Source organism: Eptatretus burgeri, chromosome 15, assembly GCF_056783735.1.
Source record: "Eptatretus burgeri isolate ZD-2024b chromosome 15, Ebu_testis_v1, whole genome shotgun sequence".
NCBI classification, from domain to species: domain Eukaryota; kingdom Metazoa; phylum Chordata; class Myxini; order Myxiniformes; family Myxinidae; genus Eptatretus; species Eptatretus burgeri.
Window position 1 is genome coordinate 20,258,245 of NC_140975.1, and position 19,737 is coordinate 20,277,981.

General features: G+C 43.7%; 1 protein-coding gene across 5 annotated transcripts in view; it reads right to left on the reverse strand.

Moving 5' to 3' along the window:
* Positions 1-19,737, reverse strand: part of CCDC88A (coiled-coil and HOOK domain protein 88A) — a 176,524-nt gene that overhangs the window by 152,101 nt on the left and 4,686 nt on the right. For all 5 annotated transcript variants that reach the window (XM_085858535.1, XM_085858533.1, XM_085858534.1 and 2 more), the window contains one exon: positions 9,320-9,420. In XM_085858535.1, coding sequence (XP_085714661.1) covers positions 9,320-9,420 — 101 coding nt within the window. Of the gene's footprint in view, positions 1-9,319; positions 9,421-19,737 lie in introns of those variants that run through there.

Sequence of the window (19,737 nt, forward strand, 5' to 3'; positions counted from 1 at the left end):
TTTTGTTTTCTCTCCCACTGTTCCTCATGCTTTTCAGCCTCCAATCTCATCGTTTCTTTCAATTGGCTCATTTCCTTCTTGTGTTTCATTCGCTGTTCTTTCACTACTCTTCCTTGCTTCCTCTCCTGTCCTTCCTTCTCCAATCTCGTGGTTTTCTTCATTTGGTTAATCTCGTTTTTGTGTTTCATTCGCTGTTCTTTGTCTATCTCCTCGCACTCCAGCCTCGCCTTTTCTTTCAATCGGTCAACCTCAAATTAATGTTATTTTTGTTTTCTATCCCATTGTTCCTCTCATTCTTCCCTCTCCAATCTCGTAGTCTCCTTCAATTGACTGATTTCTCCTTGCTGCTTCATTCCTTGCTCCTTCACTTTCTCCCCGTACTCCAACCTATTTTTTTTTCCTTTTGTCATTCAGTTTCAAATTCATACTCTTTTTGTTTTCTATTCCACTGTCTTTCCTGTTCCTCATTCTGCAATCTTGTTATTTCCTTCAATTGCCTGATTTCTTTCTCCTGTTTCATTCCTTGTTCTTTGTGTTCTTTATTCCACTGTCTTTCTTGTTCCTCATTCTGCAATCTCGTGGTTTCCTTCAGTTGGCTGATTTCCTTCTCCTGTCTCATTCTTTGTTCTTTCAGTACTCTTTCTTGCTCCTCATTCTTTAATCTGGCCTTCGCTTCCAGCTGTTCGATCTGCGCAGTGTGGTTCCTTAACGTTTCATTCTCTGCTGTCGTTCTTTCTTCCCTCGACATCCTCAGCTCGTTTTGTCGTTCCGTCAACTCCGAAGCTTTCTTTTCTAATTCCTTTCTCATCTCCGCACACTCCAACCTTGCTTTGTCTTCCAACTGTTTGATCTGTACAGTGCGTTTCCTCAACGTCTCATTCTCTGTTTCCGTTCTTTCTTTCCGCAACATCCTCAGCTCGTCTTGTAATTCCATTTCTTTGTTTTCGTGTTTCAGTATCTCAGAAGTTTTTTCCAATAGTTCCTCTTCCAATTTCCATGCTTCTTCCCTCCTTTCCGCACAACTTTCCCATGCTTCCCTCCTCATTTCGTCCATTTTCTTCCCATATTCCTTTAGTTCTTCTTGCCATTCCTTTTCTTCTTTTATCGTCTTTTCTAGTCTTTCTCTTTTCCGATTGCCTTCTTCTACCTCCTCCTTCAGTTGTCTCACTTCCAAATCGTGTTCCAGTTTTTCCTCCTCCAACTTCGCCCTCCATTCTTCTTCCAAGTTCTTTCTATCCCGGGAATTACGAATTTACTCTTCCTCTATTCTTTCGTTCAGTTCGTTCTTCTCTTGTTCCAGATTTTTCGCTCCTCTTTTTATCGTCTCTTCTCGGATGTCTATTATCTTTTTGCCTGATCTTACCTCTTCCTTCAGTTATTTTAATTCCAAGTCGTGTTCACCTTTTTCCTTTTCCAGCTTTTTTTTCTATTCTTTCTCCAGAGATTTCTCTCCTCTTTTTATGGTCTCTTCTAAGCTTTTTCTTTTCCAATTGCCTTCGTCTATCTCTCCCTTCAGTTTTTTTAATTCCAAATCGTGTTCGCATTTTTCCTTTTCTAGCTTTGTTTGCCTTTGTTCTTCCTCCCTCCTTTCTTCTTGTACATCGGCCCATCGTTGTGACTCCGTTCGCACGTAAGCCTCATGAACCCTGTCTATGTGCCGCCGTGCCTCATCCAATTCAAAGGAAAACGAATGCAATTCCCCTATACAGTTGTCACCATTCCTCCACTGCTGCAAGGACTTCGACACTTGTCTCCGAATCCCGTCAATGCATGCTCCGGCATCCTGCCACGCCTGCCATGGCGCCTGCCGCGACCACGTGGTCTGAAGCGGTGGCTGAAAGCACTCACCTCGTGTCGCGCCGTTGGTTGCGCTAAAAATAGCCGCCTGCTCCGTGCCGCCATTGTGCGACTCCGTTTGCCAGCAAAGTCCATGCTCAGTATATGGGGTTGAGCTCCTCCGTGGATTAAAATTACAAAAGGAACCGTCCCGGGCCATGGATTCTACATTATAACACATATCTAATCCACCCGGCACCCGTTCGCCTTGAAAAGCCATCTTATTTCGAGCAATATATATATTTTTTTTAATCGCTTGAATTTGGGGAACACGGAGGGTCGCTTCACTCACCCCTGATCCGGTTCCGTGAATTTAGTTGGAGGCGGGATGGATTCGAATCCCACTCCCGGACACCACTGTTATGAATTCTGGCCTGCCTGGCGTGCGATCGGCCGCGTACCTCTAATGGCAGCCGCGTCACGCACCGGACCGAAAATTCAGTCGTGACCATCCTTGGAACTACCGCCAGGAGCCAGTCACGGGTGGGGGTTTAACCTCACCACAACGCAGTCCGCATTCAACCCGCGCGAAATAGGGTGAATCGCCGAATGTCGATATACCTAAATACCCGCGCGGGTAACCTACCGAGGGGTTGCACCACGCCGCAGGTCGGCTTAGAGCATGAACCGCTTAAGCGGTTCGTTCCGTGCTACAGGGATAACCGAGCGGTGTATTCACCGACCTCGACGGTTCAGTGATTCTTCTTTACTCGGGTGTTCAAAACCCACTACTAATTATTCCACAATGCAAGATGGCATTTTCAATAGGGGAAAGAAGACGCAACGAACGAGATACATTTCACACAAGGACATTTATTATACAGCACATATTACACACACAACACAAGCAAGGCAGTAATGCAATGTACAGGCATGAAACAATACAACCGACTATAATTATTAGCAATGTACAGGCACTTACACAGGTTTACTTATAGGGACACAGCGCCACCCACACACAAACAAAAGAAAAGACCTCCCTTTAGTGGTCGTCCAGTCTCTCTCCCACGACCGTCAGCGTGGTCGCGCCTGGTTCCGGCCTCCCACGCGGCTGGCGAACCCTCTCCGGCACCCCTCGTCCGGACGTGCAGGTCCAGCAGACAGCCGGCACTGCTGCGCCTCCCGTCCACGTCTCCACCAACAGGCCACTCGCCGGACCACGAGAGCAGGACTGAAAGAGGAAGAGAGAGAGAGAGAGAGAGAGAGAGAGAGAGAGAGAGAGAGAGAGAGAGAGAGAGAGAGAGAGAGAGAGAGAGAGAGAGAGAGAGAGAGAGAGAGAGAGAGAGAGAGCACTGCACTGCACTGCACTGCACTGATAAGAAGGAGGAGCAGAGAGGGCTTCCGGACCAGAGAGAGAACGGATGATGGACCACAGGGCGAGAGCTCATGGACCAAAGAGAGAAAAGCCCAAAACGAAGAGAATGAGGCTCGTCGCTGCCCGCCTTAAATAACTCCAGGCTCCGCCCTTCGCTCTGCCCCGTTTCTGGCTCCACCTCCCTTCGCCAAGCTTCCCAAAAAGGGGGCGTTCCTCACTCCCGACCGTGTCACACCGTGCATCCACCAATCGCGAGCGAGCTCCTCGCCGCTTCTTGTGCCAGCCTAGGCGCCGCAAAAAGGCTGGAAAACTCGCGCGTTGCTGCAGTTCTTTCACTGGGCCTTCGTTCGACGTTTTCGGACAGTTTTCGCGGTGGAAAGGGTCGTAGCGTGCTCTGTCGGTCCAAAATAACGATAGCGAAAGAAAAACGGCTATCTCAAAGGGTCGCAGCCTGGTGAAAAACGAAAAAAGTCCCTTTAAACAACGGTGGGGACCTATCTGCACATAAACTTAGCGTCATAACTGATCTCAGGACCCTTTATGGTGTATTGCGAATTTCCACAGCCGTAACACCAGGAAATGCCCAAAGACCTTATATAGAGTGAGGTGGCTGAGGATGCACCTGATAAAGGATACAATTAAATAAGGCCGTTAATTAATTATCCTCAAAAGGGGTGTTTTAATTCACCAAAACAACCAATTTTCACTCTTGCACTTCCTTGGAGTTGCCTTCATATGCATGCAAAGTTTCAGGCTGATAGATTTCATGGTTTTGGAGTTATGGAGGAGACACACACACACACACACAGAGACACATTTATTAGTATAGAAGAAGATACTTCACAACCTTTCCTTACCCTCTGGTCAGGCAGGAAGAATCAGACGCCTTGAGCTATGACTCCGCACTTCGCGGCTGTCACACCAGCATCGTGACGCCATGCAAAGGGTCCACGTTTCACAGGGAACCATTTAGGCAACAGTGCAGCACTCCAGGCAATGTCACAAATCGTAGCCTTTGTCCCATGTGAGCAACCCAAATCACTGCACTGGCTGCCAGCATTGTACAATGCCTCAAGTGTCCAAGCAGACAAAGGCGCCAGTCACCAGCATCTGCTATTCGACAGAGCCAGGCCACTGCTTCACCACGGCACAACGGATGATCGGGATACACATATAGGCCAGGGAGGTGGTTAAACCAATATTTATGTCACTCATGAATATGGTTTTCAGCACAACTGAAATGTCAGCAAATTCAACAAAAGAAAAATAACAAACAAAAAATCAAAATGCGGAAGGTGACATCTGTACGTGGTGCACAAAGTAAATATTAGTGATTTTGATAAGCGTTTGAAGAGGGAGAAGAGCCAGCCAAAACTGATTAGGCCAAGTAGTAAAGCAGTTTAAATGCCAATGCTGGAGCCAACTTTATGCATCCACATCATTTCAAGCTTTTGTGGAATCACTGTTTAAATTCCAGCAGCTGTCGACATGAGGATGTGCGGAAATCGGAAAGGATGATTAATCAAACTCAAAACAGGCGATTCCACTTGATATCCCACCATTCGGTGGGGTAAGGTGCACGTTCTCAAAACCGAGAGATCATGAGCCACTTGCAACCAGAGAGCTTCTGGAAAGACTTAATGAACGTCTTTTGTTCTCGATGCGCTTGCTTTTAACTTGCTATTCCATGACAAAGCAACAATTGCAAGAATGCCACTCGCTTTGCCCGTTGAACCAGCTGCATCGACGGAAGGAAAAGGGGAGAAAGAGTAAAACCAGCCCCCTGGCTTAGACAAGGCATCACACTATTCAGCGCAGTTGTCTCTAATGGAGAGAAGCCTTTTCGATAAACATTTTATTTGCCGGAGATCACATGAAAATCTCAACAGATAACTAGATCTCAAGAGAATGTTTTTTTTATTATCGTTTGCAAGACTGCCTGTTAAATTTGGGGTTTGATTCATTTTAGGCGAAAATAAAACTAGAACGAAGTCGATGGCGTGCCATCGCAAATCCCCACATTTCCCACCTAAAGCAAAGTTGAAAGATGGCAAAAAGTTCCACCAGGGTTAAGGTAAGGGTTAATTCTGAATGTTTTTTTTCCTGTTTTGATCACACTCCCTGGGTCCTGCGGCATGAACCGGGGGTCAGATACAAAAAAAAAACAATTACATAATTCATGTATCCCCCATTGTTTATTGCATGTACAAAGTTGTATTAAAAGAACGTTTTAAAATGTGCACGTAATTTCATTTTATGGTATCTGACCTTTTGACCCCACCCCAGGGAGCAGGGCCAAAATGATGCTGCTCTCACGCCTTATTGCCATGTGGTGATCATAACTCCCAAGTTTCATTAATTTCTGCAGAACCGTTTAGGAGGAGATTGTGTGACAAACAGACAGATAGACACAGCCAATTACAATACCCCTCCCCCCCCCCCCCAGTTTTTTTCAAAAAGCATGGGGATAATAAATAAACCAAATCCACTGAGTTAATGGCTGCTCATCAGGAGGATAAATCGAGTTTAATATAAAGTTCTTACTTTCTTGGACCATTCCAAGGCATTGTGAAATTTGAGGAAATGTTCTACCCAACAAACAGCCTTAAAAGCAGATGACTCCCTCCAATGGCAGTTAAGTGGTCTATTTAAGGCATCTGCATTAAAAGGAAGTGAAGTGACGGGAAGTCTCTGAAGAAGAGATCAATATTTCCTTTGTAGAACATGCGCCACAGCACAATGCAGGATTACACTCACAACTGAGTCAGCGAGCATGAATAATCATATAAACCAAGATATTGGCAGAAACAGAGGAACACTTGATTCGACGCCACATTTTTACAAGATGCATACATTTAGACGGGGGCACTGCACTAGTCTTTTATCAGTTCAAAAGCAAGGTGCTTTCAAATGTTTCAAGGTTGACATTCTGTGTGCATGCCTGGTGTTGGCTTAATGGTTAGGGTAGTGGGCTCGGGATGCTTGGGATCCTCGAATCCTGAGTTCAAATCCCGCTTGGCTGTTGAATTAATACCAGGTGGGGTTGACTCAGCCTGTCATCCGTCCAAGGTCGGTAAAATGAGTACCAGCTTGCTGGTATCCTGTGTTGGAGTGGCGACCCATCCAGCATTGTGCCCAATAGCCCAGGAGACTTCTGCAGCACCAACGCTCTGCACAGAGTATGGTCCTAATGGATGGATGGATTGATTCTGTGTGCTGCTGTTGTATTTTTTTTCAGTTGGATAAACTAAACTGGCAAAATGTCTCATCCTATCCAGGAAAAGGAAATCTGACCAGAGGCAAAAGGGTTTGACGAAGAAAAGCTATGACTTGGAGACGCCGCCTGCAGCCTCTCTGTCATCAGGACCAATCACATTGCTGACAAAGGGTTCGCCAGGCATTCCAACTCAACTGCCTCTTCAAACAGCAGCCACCCCACCCCCAATTTTCTGATCTCAATGTAATCCTCATCACAAAAACTAGTTACTGCAAAGAAAGGAGCAGAAATGGGATAGGAAGGGAGAGGTAAGAGACAGAAAGGTCCACACAGCCTGAATGCAAAGAGATCAAAAGTTTGGACAAAGACTTTAAGCTGAAGAACAGCAAAGGGAAACAAAGGGGAACAAAAGCAAATGAGGTCAGGGGAAGGATGAGACAGAGATGAAAGAAAGGAGAGATCTGTGGGATGGGGTAGAAATTAAGCATGGTCTAGAGAGGTTCATGAGGGGGGAAAAAGTTAAAGGGGTCCAGCAAAGGAAGGATAGCAAAAAAAAATAAATTATATCCAGAAATGTATGGGGGTTCAACGGTGGAAGAACAGGCCAATGGAAGTACAAGAGGAGGGAAAGGGCAGAAGTGATAGGGAAAGCAGTAGGACAACTACCGTGATAAAAGACAGAACTAGGAGTCGAGATAGAAAAGCCCCCCCTCCCCCTGTCCCTCCAAAACCAAATTTATACATTTATTTTCTTTCGTGATAATGCTCAGAAACAAAGAATTGAAATAAAGAGAGAGTAAGCAAGAATGGTGTAAGCTGGTTTGGAGGCATTGAAGAGTTGAAGCAAGTGGGCATGGAGTGTGGCTTTCTTGTTGCAAGAAACATGATGCCCCGAAGGATCACATGTGACATAGGCCAAGGCGGCCAGGCCTATTCGCTTGGCCAAAGCACCGGCCATCTGCTGCACAGTTCCAGCATCTGCCTCCACTAATATCACTTAACTCTCCCCAGTTTGAAGAATGAAATGGCCGTTTCAAGCAGACGAGTCAAATACAAAGGCAATTAAAAATTAAAGACAACACGTAGGAGAATTATCCATGTGTTGGGAAAACAACCGCAGTGTAAATGATCAGGAAGGTTCAGCAAGAAATTGCGGGCTGGGGGTTTGGGATCAAAGCTTCGGCAGAGGTGCGTGCAAATTATCCACATTTCTCGCAGCAGAATTCTAATCATCTGCATTTTGTGTTATCTGCTTTTGGTTAACCTCAAAAATCTTCACATTGCATCAGTAGAAACCAGGAGCATATGATGGTCCACTACGGTCTTTCGGCAGAACCCCAAAGCAGACGGAAAAAAGATGCGGTCATAAGCTCGCATTTGTCGAAACATCTCTCTGGTTGGACTTGCTTCCTTCGTCCTCCCTGACACTTTTCTGCCCTTGCCTGGGAAGCAATCGAGATGAAAGTGTTCCCAACAATCCCAGCAATTTTCCCCAACAATAATCCAAAGCAATACTTACCTAAATATGAACGGAAATTATTCCTTGTAAACAGTGATGGCTTCAACACTACAATATCAAAGCAGCACTTTGTATTGAGGGCAGCTGGTAGTACTATCACGTTAAAACACAAGGCCTTATCCATTAGCAAGTATGGGTGGATGAACAAGCTGCAACAATGGACAGCAAGTGGCGGTCGGCAGGCAACGAGGCTTGTCCACAGAGGCACGCATGAGGGTTGTAGCACAGAAAACGCTTTGCGTCAGAACAACGCTGGAAATAGCACAATGTGTTGATACAACAGAGAAACTTTAGTCCAGTGCGTGTGATAACATGCTGTGTTATTGAGACCATGTACCTGGCACGCATCAAGCTCTTAACAGCAAGTCAACTGGAGTTGTACTTCGCAACACATTATGAGTATGACAGCAAGGGGAACATCTACAATGTATGCAAACACAGCAGAATATTTGACTTGCACCTTCGTTTACACACCTGTGTCCCCTCCTCCTTTCCTTTATTCTCATCTCCAGGCCTCCACTCTTTCCTTCTCCTCCCCATTCTTTTCCCAAGCCTGTCCGCTGCTTTGCATTTCCTCAATTTAAAAAAAATCAATTCATCTGCTCTTTTTACTGTGCATACATAACATGTATATGGCCCCTGAGGAAGAAACTGAATGATAAATTTGTGGTATGCAAGCATCAAAACAACCCAAAAAAAAGTCAATGAGGACACAAACATGCAAGTGTGGTTGCTTCATGATCCATTTATCCATAAATCTTTCCTTTATCAATCCACCAATCTACGCATGCAACACCAACTCTTTTCAGACCAGAGGTGTTGTCAATGCAGTCTACAGGCAGGGAGATAAATTGGATGGTTTGCCATTGCCTTTCCAGTGGTATTCCAGGCAAGAATTTGGAATTCTGCCAGGTAAGAGCACACAATGGCCTTCTGTTTTCAAAAGGCAAAATGGGACCTCCACCAGTGAAAGCTAGCATGCAGGACAGCACACCTCTTCTACGAAGAAAGCACCAGATGTCTGTGATGCACCAGTATGAAAGTTCATAGTCGGGTCAGGAATTATACACAGACTACATGTCCAAAATATCCTATCACCCCTTGCAATCCATTATCGCAACACAAACCAAGTCGAACGTCGGACTCCCATACGAGAGCGTCACACGCACTGCCAAGACAGCAGAATTACCATTTACGTATGAGCTTCATGGGAAATCGATCATTTTAAATGAATTTTGTAATGAGGAAAATCAACAATAATAATCAACATAAAATCTATATTTTCAATCACCAGTTGCAGATCTCGTAGAGACTGGAATTTCAATTTCTGAAATCGGACTCCTTGAAAGATGAAAGCTAAATTTGTACATTCAGCAATAAACAAACATAAATAAATATATATACATATATATATAAAAACAATCAGCCTTACATCTGCACCATGACGTCATTGAGAAGCACGCCATCCACGAGCTGCATGTACTGGCTTAAAGCATCAGCTCCATCCAAACCAGAGGGCAAAAGCGTTCGGATCTGAACCAAACAAAGAAAGATCACAAAAGTATTTTAACACAAACGTTTACTTCAAAGTTATTGTTTCAAATTAGACAATCCTTCATAAAAGGCAACATGAAACATATACCGTCGAAGAGGCTTCAGAAACAATCTTGCACGCACAAGTCAAGTCGATGTCGATGCAAAAAGAAATACAGTGTTTCAGATTACTTTCTTGATTTTATTTTTTGCTGTCCGGTACAAAGTTTTGTAAATGTTTGTTAAAAAAAAACTTTCACGATTCAATTGCCATTTGTAAAAGTGCAAAACAAAGGTCACAGGACAAAGAATAATAGGAGATATTTCTCTTTAAGATTGTGATGTTATGGAATGGCATTTGACATGACGGGAGGGGCAAAGAAGAAGAACAATTCTGACAGAGTTGGGCTTGAAGCGCCTGCCACCAGAATGCCGTGACGTCACCCAGAATGGCAGAGGCTTTGACAAAAGTCGACTTTCGACTGGGCCAAACAGAATAAAGTTGTAAAATTAGATGCCGTAAGCAGAATTGTAAGCCTAATTATGTCATTAAAGTTTGATTACGAAGCATGAAATGGTAATAGATGATATAGAAAACATGACAAACCATCATATTATTGATATACATAATAAAATTATAACTGGAGTTCATAGAACATCTTACCCCACGCAGTCTTGAGAAAAAGGACATGGGAAGGGTCCTTTCAACTCTTGCTTTGCGTTTCTGAGCACGTTCTATATTCCCTACGAGCCACGGTATTGTCTGAATCTCGATATTCCCCAACGCTGATGAAACGAGCAGCAAATTTAATTGGTCGAGATGGCGTAAAATGGCAAAATATTTTGTCAAAGTGCTGCAAACCTGGAGGTTTCTGGAAGTGCCAAAAAGGCGATTTGTGTTCTGCGGTTTTCAAGCAAAATTAAATTGAAATAAAAAAAATACACCCATGCGGGAGTGACGGTCATCTCTGCGAGAAATAACCAAATCGCACACCCTTATTAATAGTGAAATAGCAAATGCAAGAAAAGCTCTCCAATAGACCTTATTCCTCGTCCGAGTTCGGAACATCTGAGCATGCGCAGTGCATTTGCAGCCTTAAATTTTGGTCAATTTCTCATCTATCACGAGCTCAAAGTTGCTGAAACTCGGCGATCTTTCCAAAAAAAATAATTCTCTACAAGGTAAAACCAAAACTAGCCTTCTAGCTGTTAAAATAAAAAAAGTGTTGCGGTGTTCCGAACGAGAGCCGAATAGGGTCTATTTCCTGACTTACCACACAGCTGTAGCTGTCCACTGGACACCAATCACCAAATTTATATACTATACTCTCCTCTGCACTAATGCCAACGAGTCCGTCAAATAATGTCCAGTAGGGAGATGGCCAAGAGTCCGTAGAAGTAGGTGGTATAATCACTATCACTCTGTGTAGTAGAGTAGGTAGGTACAGTAGCAAATGGCAGACAGACAACTACGACACAAACCAGTCAGTCAGTGGAATTGATGGGTAGATACGTAGGCCTAGCCTTTTTGTTTTCCAATCTCTTATAAAAAGTGCAACAACAACACTGACGACACCACACTACTCACTCTTACTATCCACAGTTCTGTTCGTTCAGTTCAGAATATTCCAGTGGACGCCACTGGACCAACCGATGACTAAGACAACCGATGACTGTGCACTATATGCAGGAATAATGTTTATACAGTATGTGTACGACATAAGATAAACGCGGAAGGAAACCGGAAATATCGCAATTGCACATGGCGATTATTTGACGAAGCAGTGCTAAACACCGGCAATATCAAAAACACAACACCGTAAAAACTTCATATGACTGGACACCTGTCCCGTCATGTCGGCTGCCGATCAAAATTCGTGTCAAAAGAAGGATGGCGTATATCAAAGTGCTGGAAAACAATGGAGATCTCAGATTGTTTTCCAGCACTTTGACGTATATTAAACACATAACGATATGCCATCCGACATTTTTTGATTCTGATAGCTTCTATGACCTAGGCCTATGGCGATTTGCCGATTTGGTGGGGGGGGGGACATTTGGCTATGAGTGGGGGTACCTAAAAAGCTATGCTATGGGCAGGCAGGCGGGCCGCGGGCGGGCAGGCAGGCAGATTATATAATAGGAGTCACAAACCGAGAGTTAACGAATCCCAAGCACGAGAACGACCTTTACAAGCATGAGTTCCTGTTACTAGGGTGTAGTGTTCTCGGGTCAGGAGGGATTTTTGGCCAACTTTGAAGTCACGTGACGCGAAAACGAAAGCGAATATCGAAAATCCGGCTCGACCAAATCTACATATTGTCCCATAGATTCATATGCCACAATCAAATTCAAGATAACTTAAGAAATGTAGGAGGAGATAGATTTTGAAAATCGTCATTTTGCAACTACATGAAGCAGTTTTCGCAAAATTCAAAGTCACGTGACGTGTACGTATTCGAAGATATCGGTATTCTTTCGAATGGACATGAAAGACAACGTCAGCTGCTATGCAATGACACCATTCACTAACTTTTACCATGCCCAGTAGAGAATATATAGCCTCCTGAAGGTAGGGCAGTTTTTGCAAACTTTGAAGTCACGTGATGCGAAAACGATAGCGAAATTCGAAAATCCGTCCTGACCAAATTTAGATATTGTCCCATACATTCATATGCCACAATCAAATTCAAGATCGCTTGAGAAATGTAGGAGATAGATTTTGAAAATCGTCATTTTCGCATTTTTTGCCAACTTTGAAGTCATGTGACACGAAAACGAAAGAGAATATCGAAAATCCGGCCCGACCAAATTTAGATATTGTCCATAGATTCATATGCCACAATCAAATTCAAGATCGCTTGAGAAATGGCGGAGGAGATAGAATTTGAAAATCGTCATTTTTGCAACTTCAAAGGCCTCGTGACCTTGACCTTGACCTTCGGTGACGTTGAAAGTCATACCATCGTGTACGTCTCATCGACCTCTATTAGGATCACTAATGACCAGATCTCCCGCTTCAACTTCATTTTGAACGGACGGACGGACGGATCGTCACCTTTGATCTCAACACGCATATTATTAGGTCATGCTCGAAGAGATGACCTAATAAAAGGTTTTAAAGGCTGCAGAAAACAAACAAAACTAGCATCCGTTGAAGACAAAGTCTTCAATATCCTCCTCCATAGTAAATGAGGATCAACAAACTTATATTCCCCAAGCGTGTGAAATATGTATGTGAAGTTTACCCTTGATCTGACCAGCCGTTCTGGAGAAGATGTTTGGAGGTTTTAGGGTAAATTCAAAATGGCCGCCAAACCATGACCTATCAATTAGAAATTAACAAACTTCTTAAAGGATGTCTTGGGGAAAGTATGTGAAATTTTGCCTCAAACTGTCCAGCCGTTTTGGAGAAGAAGATTTTTAAAATTTATTAATTTTCAATCCAAGATGGCTGAGGAACCATGTGACCTATGACATCATAAATTTACATTCTGCCTCCAATCCTCCAGTGGAATACGTGTGTGAAGTTTCGTGTAATAGGATGAGGTGTGTTTTCTATCCAAGATGGCCGCCAAACCATGTGACTTGTGACGTCATAATTTTTACTATGTATGCAGACATGATGGAAGATGATAATTGCAAATTTTCACTTTGCTAGGTTATGTGATTCCAGAGAAAACATTATTTAATATTTTTCTTGAATCCAACATGGCTGCCAAACCATGTGACCTATCAATTAGAAAATATCAAAAGGCACCAGTTCACCACTTGCTTGATATGTGTACCAAATTTCATAAATATATCTTGAGAGGATTTGTAGTTAAGCTCCGGAAATGAAATGTGACGGACGGACGGACAGACGGACCCCATTTCTATATCCCCTGCCAACTTCGTTGGTTGGCAGGGTATAAAAACTTTTTTCAGAAGTTTACCGCTGTTCATGCAGCTTCTTTTACACCACCCTATCGAACATGTTACATTCGATATTTGTGCCTGTTGTTTGTGCCCTTCATAACATTCCTAAAAACAGTAAGTTTCCTGTTTGGAATGATTTTTACCCCCCGCCAACCACCGAAGTTGGTAAACCCTCCTTTCCCCATCTTGTGCAATGGTGGGACAATTTCAAAGAACAGAAAAGATCCTTCTGCCAGCAATACGGAGCTTATCAAACTCGACATGACTCTGTCCTTCAATCCCTGGTTGCCAGAGAAATATCTTTGCAATCTAACCTCTCAGCCTCTAATAACGAAAGGACCAACTTTTTGCTTGCAAAGAAAAAAGCCCTTCTTGCTGGACTCTGTGCAAAGCAGGCCAGGGGAGCTCTGATCCGTCTCCGAATGGAAAATCTGTATCACTTGGATACTTCCTCCAAGTTCTTCTTCGGACTGTAAGTTCAGAAAAAAACAAGTCAGCAGATAGCCTCACTAAAGACGAAGGAAGGAAGAATAACGCATTGCCAAAAAGACATCCGAGTTTCACTCAAGGATTATTTCTCTGAACTCTACCAAGCCAAGAGCACTGATAATGAGATTGTGGAATCCCTGACTTCTTCCCTACCCACCTTATCAGAATCTGCACGTCTACAACGAGACAAGGAAATAACTTTGGAGGAACTTCAGGCTGCCCTACATACTCTACCAACAGGCAAAGCCTCTGGACTGGATGGAATGCCTGTAGAACTTTATAAAACCTTTTGGGACCTTCTGCGACCAGAGTTACATGAAGTTCTGATTGACGGTCTACGGTTGAATCTGTTGCCATTAAGCTGTCGCAGGGCTGTACTCGCCCTTGTACCAAAAAAAGGTGACCTTCAGCAACCGTGCAACTGGCGTCCTATATCATTGCTTTGCATGGATTATAAAATTTTCTCAAAGGCTCTTACGAACCGGCTCAGACCTGTGATTGGGGAAATTATACACCCTGATCAATCCTACTGTGTTCCAACAAGAACAATACACGACAGTATTTTTATTGTGCGAGACATGATTGATATCTGCACTCGAGGAAAAAAATGTTGGTTTGGTTTTTCTAGACCAGGAAAAAGCCTTTGACACTGTTGATCACTTCTATCTTTTTTCTGTTTTACGAGGGTTTGGTTTTGGGACAACTTTTATCTCTTACATACAGCTCCTGTGTAACAACATTTTTAGTTTACGAAAAGTTAATAATATTTTATGTCAGCCTTTCCCAGCGAGTAGAGGCATTCGTCAAGGCTGCCCTTTGTCCGGCCTTCTTTATTCCCTAGTAATCGAGCCTTTGCTCATTCGGTTGCAGGAACATCTTCATGGTTTTCTTCCCAAACCAATGGCGAACCAAGTTAAAGTAATTGCCTATGCGGATGTTCTTTGTGTGGTTATCCATTCAGATGAAGATGTCTCTGCCTTGGTCCACTGTGTCCATGAATTCAGTTTGGCAAGTTCCACCAAAGTAAATTGGAAAAAGAGCAAAGCTCTCTATCTTGGCCCGCAAAATGTCGCCACTCCTCCGACCCTGCCCGGCAACTTGAATGGGCATGGGATGGAATTTTTTTTTATCTCGGTGTCTTCCTTGACACTCAAAATTTCGTTTTAAAAAACTGGGAATTTTAAATAAATAAAACTGAGAGGCGATTACTAAAATGGAAGGGACTACTTAGCCAAATCTCATATCGGGGGCGAACCCTTGTTATAAATAACCTTGCGGCATCAATGCTTTGGCTTATTTTTACGGCACTACAACCCCCAGATTTCATTCTTAAAAAACTACAATCCATTTTTATTGACTTATTTTTTTTTGGGGGGGGAGCACTGGCTCCGGCCCGGTGTGCTAAGCCTGCCTATTGCCGAAGGAGGACAGGGGCTGGTTGCCGTTACCAAAGTGATGGCTTTTCGCCTCCTTTCATTGCGCAGGCTGCTATACACAGATGTCTTTCGGAAAGCCTTCGCTCACTGCCTGATTCAGCAGGCAGGGAAACTTGGCTATGATCAGGAACTCTTTCTCATGGACACCAAGAAAGTTGACATCACATCAGTGCCCCTGTTCTATCGAAGTATGCTGGACGCATGGTAGGCAGTTACCGTCCGCCGTGATGAGAGTAGCTACTCTCTCAAAATGTTTTTAAACGAGGCCATTTTTCTAAACCCTCTTTTTAAATGGGTTTGTGGTGATCGCAATTTTATGCAAAATTTTATTGATGCTAGATGCACCAAGGTTAAACATTTTAGAACTCCTTTTCCTTATAAATGGAAGCCAGCTGCTGAGGTCACTGTGGCCACTGGAATTTGGTCCATTCGAGTTATAGGGAGAATTTTGTCTGCAATTCTACGCTTTTTCGCGCAGTCCAAGTTAAAATGGACTCCACAGTTGGACTCCACACCATCGCTCCAACACCCCTTTCCATCACTTTTACCTCAATGGAAAAACGTAGTTTTTTTGTGTGTTAAAGCCCTTGTTCCTGAGAGACCTGCAGAACCACAAGCGCACTGGAAGAGGATGCTCCATGTTACTCCATCCACTGCAATCCAATGGCTTGTTATGTATAAGACGCCCATTGCAAGCGCTCTGGAGACTTGCAGTGGCGGCTGGCGCACTACATTTTACCCTCGAATGTTTTGTCTCATCGCATATGTTCAAGTAACACGGAATTGTGTCCTTTCTGTGGTGTTACTGAAAATATTTTCCACATTTTTATTGAGTGCCCAAGGCTGGCCCCCCTTTTTATGATCTTATCACATGTAGTCCGAGGGCTAGGCCTTGTTTTTATATCTCTTACCGATGCTAAACTCGCTATATACCTGTCAAGGAAGCAAAGAATACAAAATACCGACAATCCTGATGACGATGTAGTTCATCTTTTTAAAGCCTTTGTCACATCACGTTTGCACTTTGAATTTCAACTCAGTGATTTTACGTTGTTTTCACAGAAGTGGTGTGTGAAAGAATCATTATGTGAACTTGTTGATGGTGTCCTTACAGTTAATTTATGATTTTGCCTTGCTTATGTACAAACACTTCCCTCATTTTAACTTTGTACAATGTTTGCCTTTGGTTTATGATTTGCTTGTGCACAACAATTCCTGGAAATAAAGAGGAACAAAACGTCTCTCTCTTTTTCTCATGCCCCTTCTCTGTCTCTGTCTCTGTCTCTCTCTCTCACGCCCTATCTATCTCTTCCTCGCACCCTCTCTCTTTCTCGTGGCCTCTCTCTCTCTTACGCTATCTTTCTCATGCCCTCTCTCTATCTCTCTTTCTCGCGTCCTCTCTCTTCTCGCTCCCTCTCGCTCTCGCGCTCTCCCTCTCTCCCTCACGCCCTCTCTCTCTCACGCCCTCTCTCTCTTTCTCGCACCCTCTCTCTCTCTCGCTCTTTCTCTTTCTCACGCCCTCTATTTCTCGCGCCCTCTCTCTCTCTTTCTCGCGCCCTCTCTCTCTCTCTTTCTCGCACCCTCTCTCTCTCTCTTTCTCGCGCCCTCTCTCTCTCTTTCTTTCTCGCGCCATCCCTCTCTTTCTCGCGCCCTCTCTCTCTTTCTCGCATTCTCTCCCTCTCGCACGCTCTCCCTCTCTCTCTCGCTGTCTATGGATATATCCGGATGGTGGTTATGTCTGGATGGTGTTTATCTCCGGACATGTCCGGGCAGGGTTTGTCTCTGGACAGCTTGGCTCTGGACGTGACCTGGTGGTATTTATGTCTCGACGGGAGTTTGTCTCCGGACCATGTTTATTCTATGACTGGTAGAAAATGAATTTCAGACATTATGTTGTTTCCATCTTCACTGGTTCTTCTATGCAGAATCATTTTTATGAAACTATGAATCGTAATTAATGCTCCACAACATGTCTGCTTTCCCTCGTCTTACCTAACACTGTCTTCCCTTCTCCCACCCCGCCTCGCTCCCCTTCCCTCCTCTCTCCTCCACCTCTTCAATTTCCCCGCTCTCTCTCCCAACCCCCCTCTTTTTCTCCCTCTTCTTCTCCCTCTCCCCTTTAGTATTATGACCAGCGAAGCGACAGGTGGTATTTGCTAGTTTCAGAATAAAATCAGTTGTTCCTGTATGTTTCCTCTGCTGGGTAGTGCATTTCACAGCAAAGACTCATCCATGAGCACCAAGGAGCTTTCAAAAGACCTCTCTGGGATATAGTTGTGGAAAGGAATAGATCAGGGGATGGGTATAAAAAATATTTCAAAGGCCTTGAATATCCCTTGGAGCAGTCTAGACAACCATTAAGAAGTGGTCGTAGATTAAGAAGTAGATCAGGACGTCCCTCAAAACTGGATGACCAAGCAGGGAGGAGACTGTTCAGAGAGGCCACCAAGAGTCCAATGGTAACTTTGAAAGAGCTACAGGCCTTTCTGGCAAAGACTGGTCACTGTGTGCATGTGACAACAATATACCAAGCACTCCATAAATCTGGCCTGCATGATAGGGTGGCAAGAAGGAAGCCATTAGTTAAAAGCCTCCCTTGAGTCCCGTTTGAGGTATAGTATGCAAAAAGAACATTCCGGAGATTATGAAGCCATGTGGCAAAAACTTTTGTGGTCTGACAAAACCAACTTTTTGGCCTGAATGTAAAACGTTAAGTTTGGCACAAGCCCAACACAGCACATCATCCAAATAACACCATCCCTACTGGGAAGCATGGTGGTTGCAGCATCATGTCATGGGGATGTTTCTCATTCGCAGGGATTGGGGGCACTTGTCAGGATAGAAGGAAAAATGGATGGAGCAAAATACAGAAAAATTCTAGAAGAAAACCTGCTGCCCTCTGCAAGAAAGATGAAATTAGGACAGAAGTTCACCTTTCAGCATGACAATGATGCGAAGTACACAGACAAAGCTACACTGGAGTGGTGAAGGAACAAAAAGATAAATGTCCTTGAGTGGCCCAGTCAGAGCCCCGACCTAAATCCAATCGAAAATCTGTGGCATGACTTGAAGATTGCTGTCCATCATCACTTCCCACACAACTTCACTGAGCTTGAACAGTTTTGTGTAGAAGAATGGGAAAATATTACCCAATCAAGATGTGTAAAGTTGGTAGAGACCTATCCCAATAGACACACAGTTATAATCGCTGTCAAAGGTTCTTCCACCAAGTATTAACTCAGGGTGGTGGACACTTATCCAACCAAGATATTCTATTTTGGATTTTTAATTAATTTTCTGAAAATTGTAGAATTTGTTTTTCACTTGGAAGTTGTGGGATACAATGTGTAAATAAAGGTGGAAAAAGTCTGATTTAATGTAATTTAATTCCAGGCTATAAGGCAATAAAAGGTGAAAAATTTGAAAGGGGGTGTAGACTTTCTGTCAGCACTGGATACAAGGATATCAAAAATGCATCATTAAACAAGTTAATTACAACAAAGAGGTCCTTGGTTAAAAAAAGAAGAATAACAGATAGTGTAGTTAATCAGCAAGTGGCAGAACAGCTCAGTGAGGGTGTGCTTGCCTTGTTAATTTCCCGAGGGAAATGGAATCAAAAGTCAGGGCTTTTTCGGCCAAATGTTGTTGCATCTTCAAGTGTGGTGTGTGGAGTGATTTCCAGCTGTCACGTCTGCTTTTACTTGCTTGTGGACAGAAAAGGTGGTACTTTTTATTTTTCGAACAAGGATAGTCTTTATAATACTTTCCTTCGGACGAGTCAAACGGAAAAAAAAAATTACCATTTTCTAACAATACTACAGCGGCAGAGTTTTTCCTGTACTTGAAGTTAAATAACTTTTTCCAAACAAATCAACTTCCCCTTGACAATTATTTAAGAGAACAAACACTACTTCATGCCTCATAGAGACATGAAGGAAGACAGGATAAAACATTATTCCTTCCCATCAAATTGCCGTTAATGATTTTAAGCACCAGCGATGATTTCATATTGACTCAGGTGTGCACGAATGGTCATAAACAGATCTCTGCCCTAAGACTTTACAGGACGAATAATCCACATAACCTCCTCCTCCTTCGTATGCAGCACAAGGCTGCGGGTAGCATCACTGGCTGAGGGTGTGGCTGTGCTGCTAATGCAATGCCCCTATTACCAGCACACTGGTACTCATTTCCCCGACCTTGGAAGGATGACAGGCTCTCTCCCTCTCTCCCTCTCGCACGCTCTCTCCCTCTCTCTTTCTCGCGCTCTCTCTCTCTGAGTCAACCCTACCTGGTGTAAATTCAATGGCTGACAGGGGCTCGAACTCAGGACCCGAACATCCTAAGCCAACCACCCTAACCGCTAAGCCAATACGAGGCTTTCCACATAACGAGATTAGTCTTTACAATGCAGTCTCTTGTTTTGTCTTGTCTTGCCTTGTCAAAGTAATCCCTTTAGCTGCTCACTCAGGAA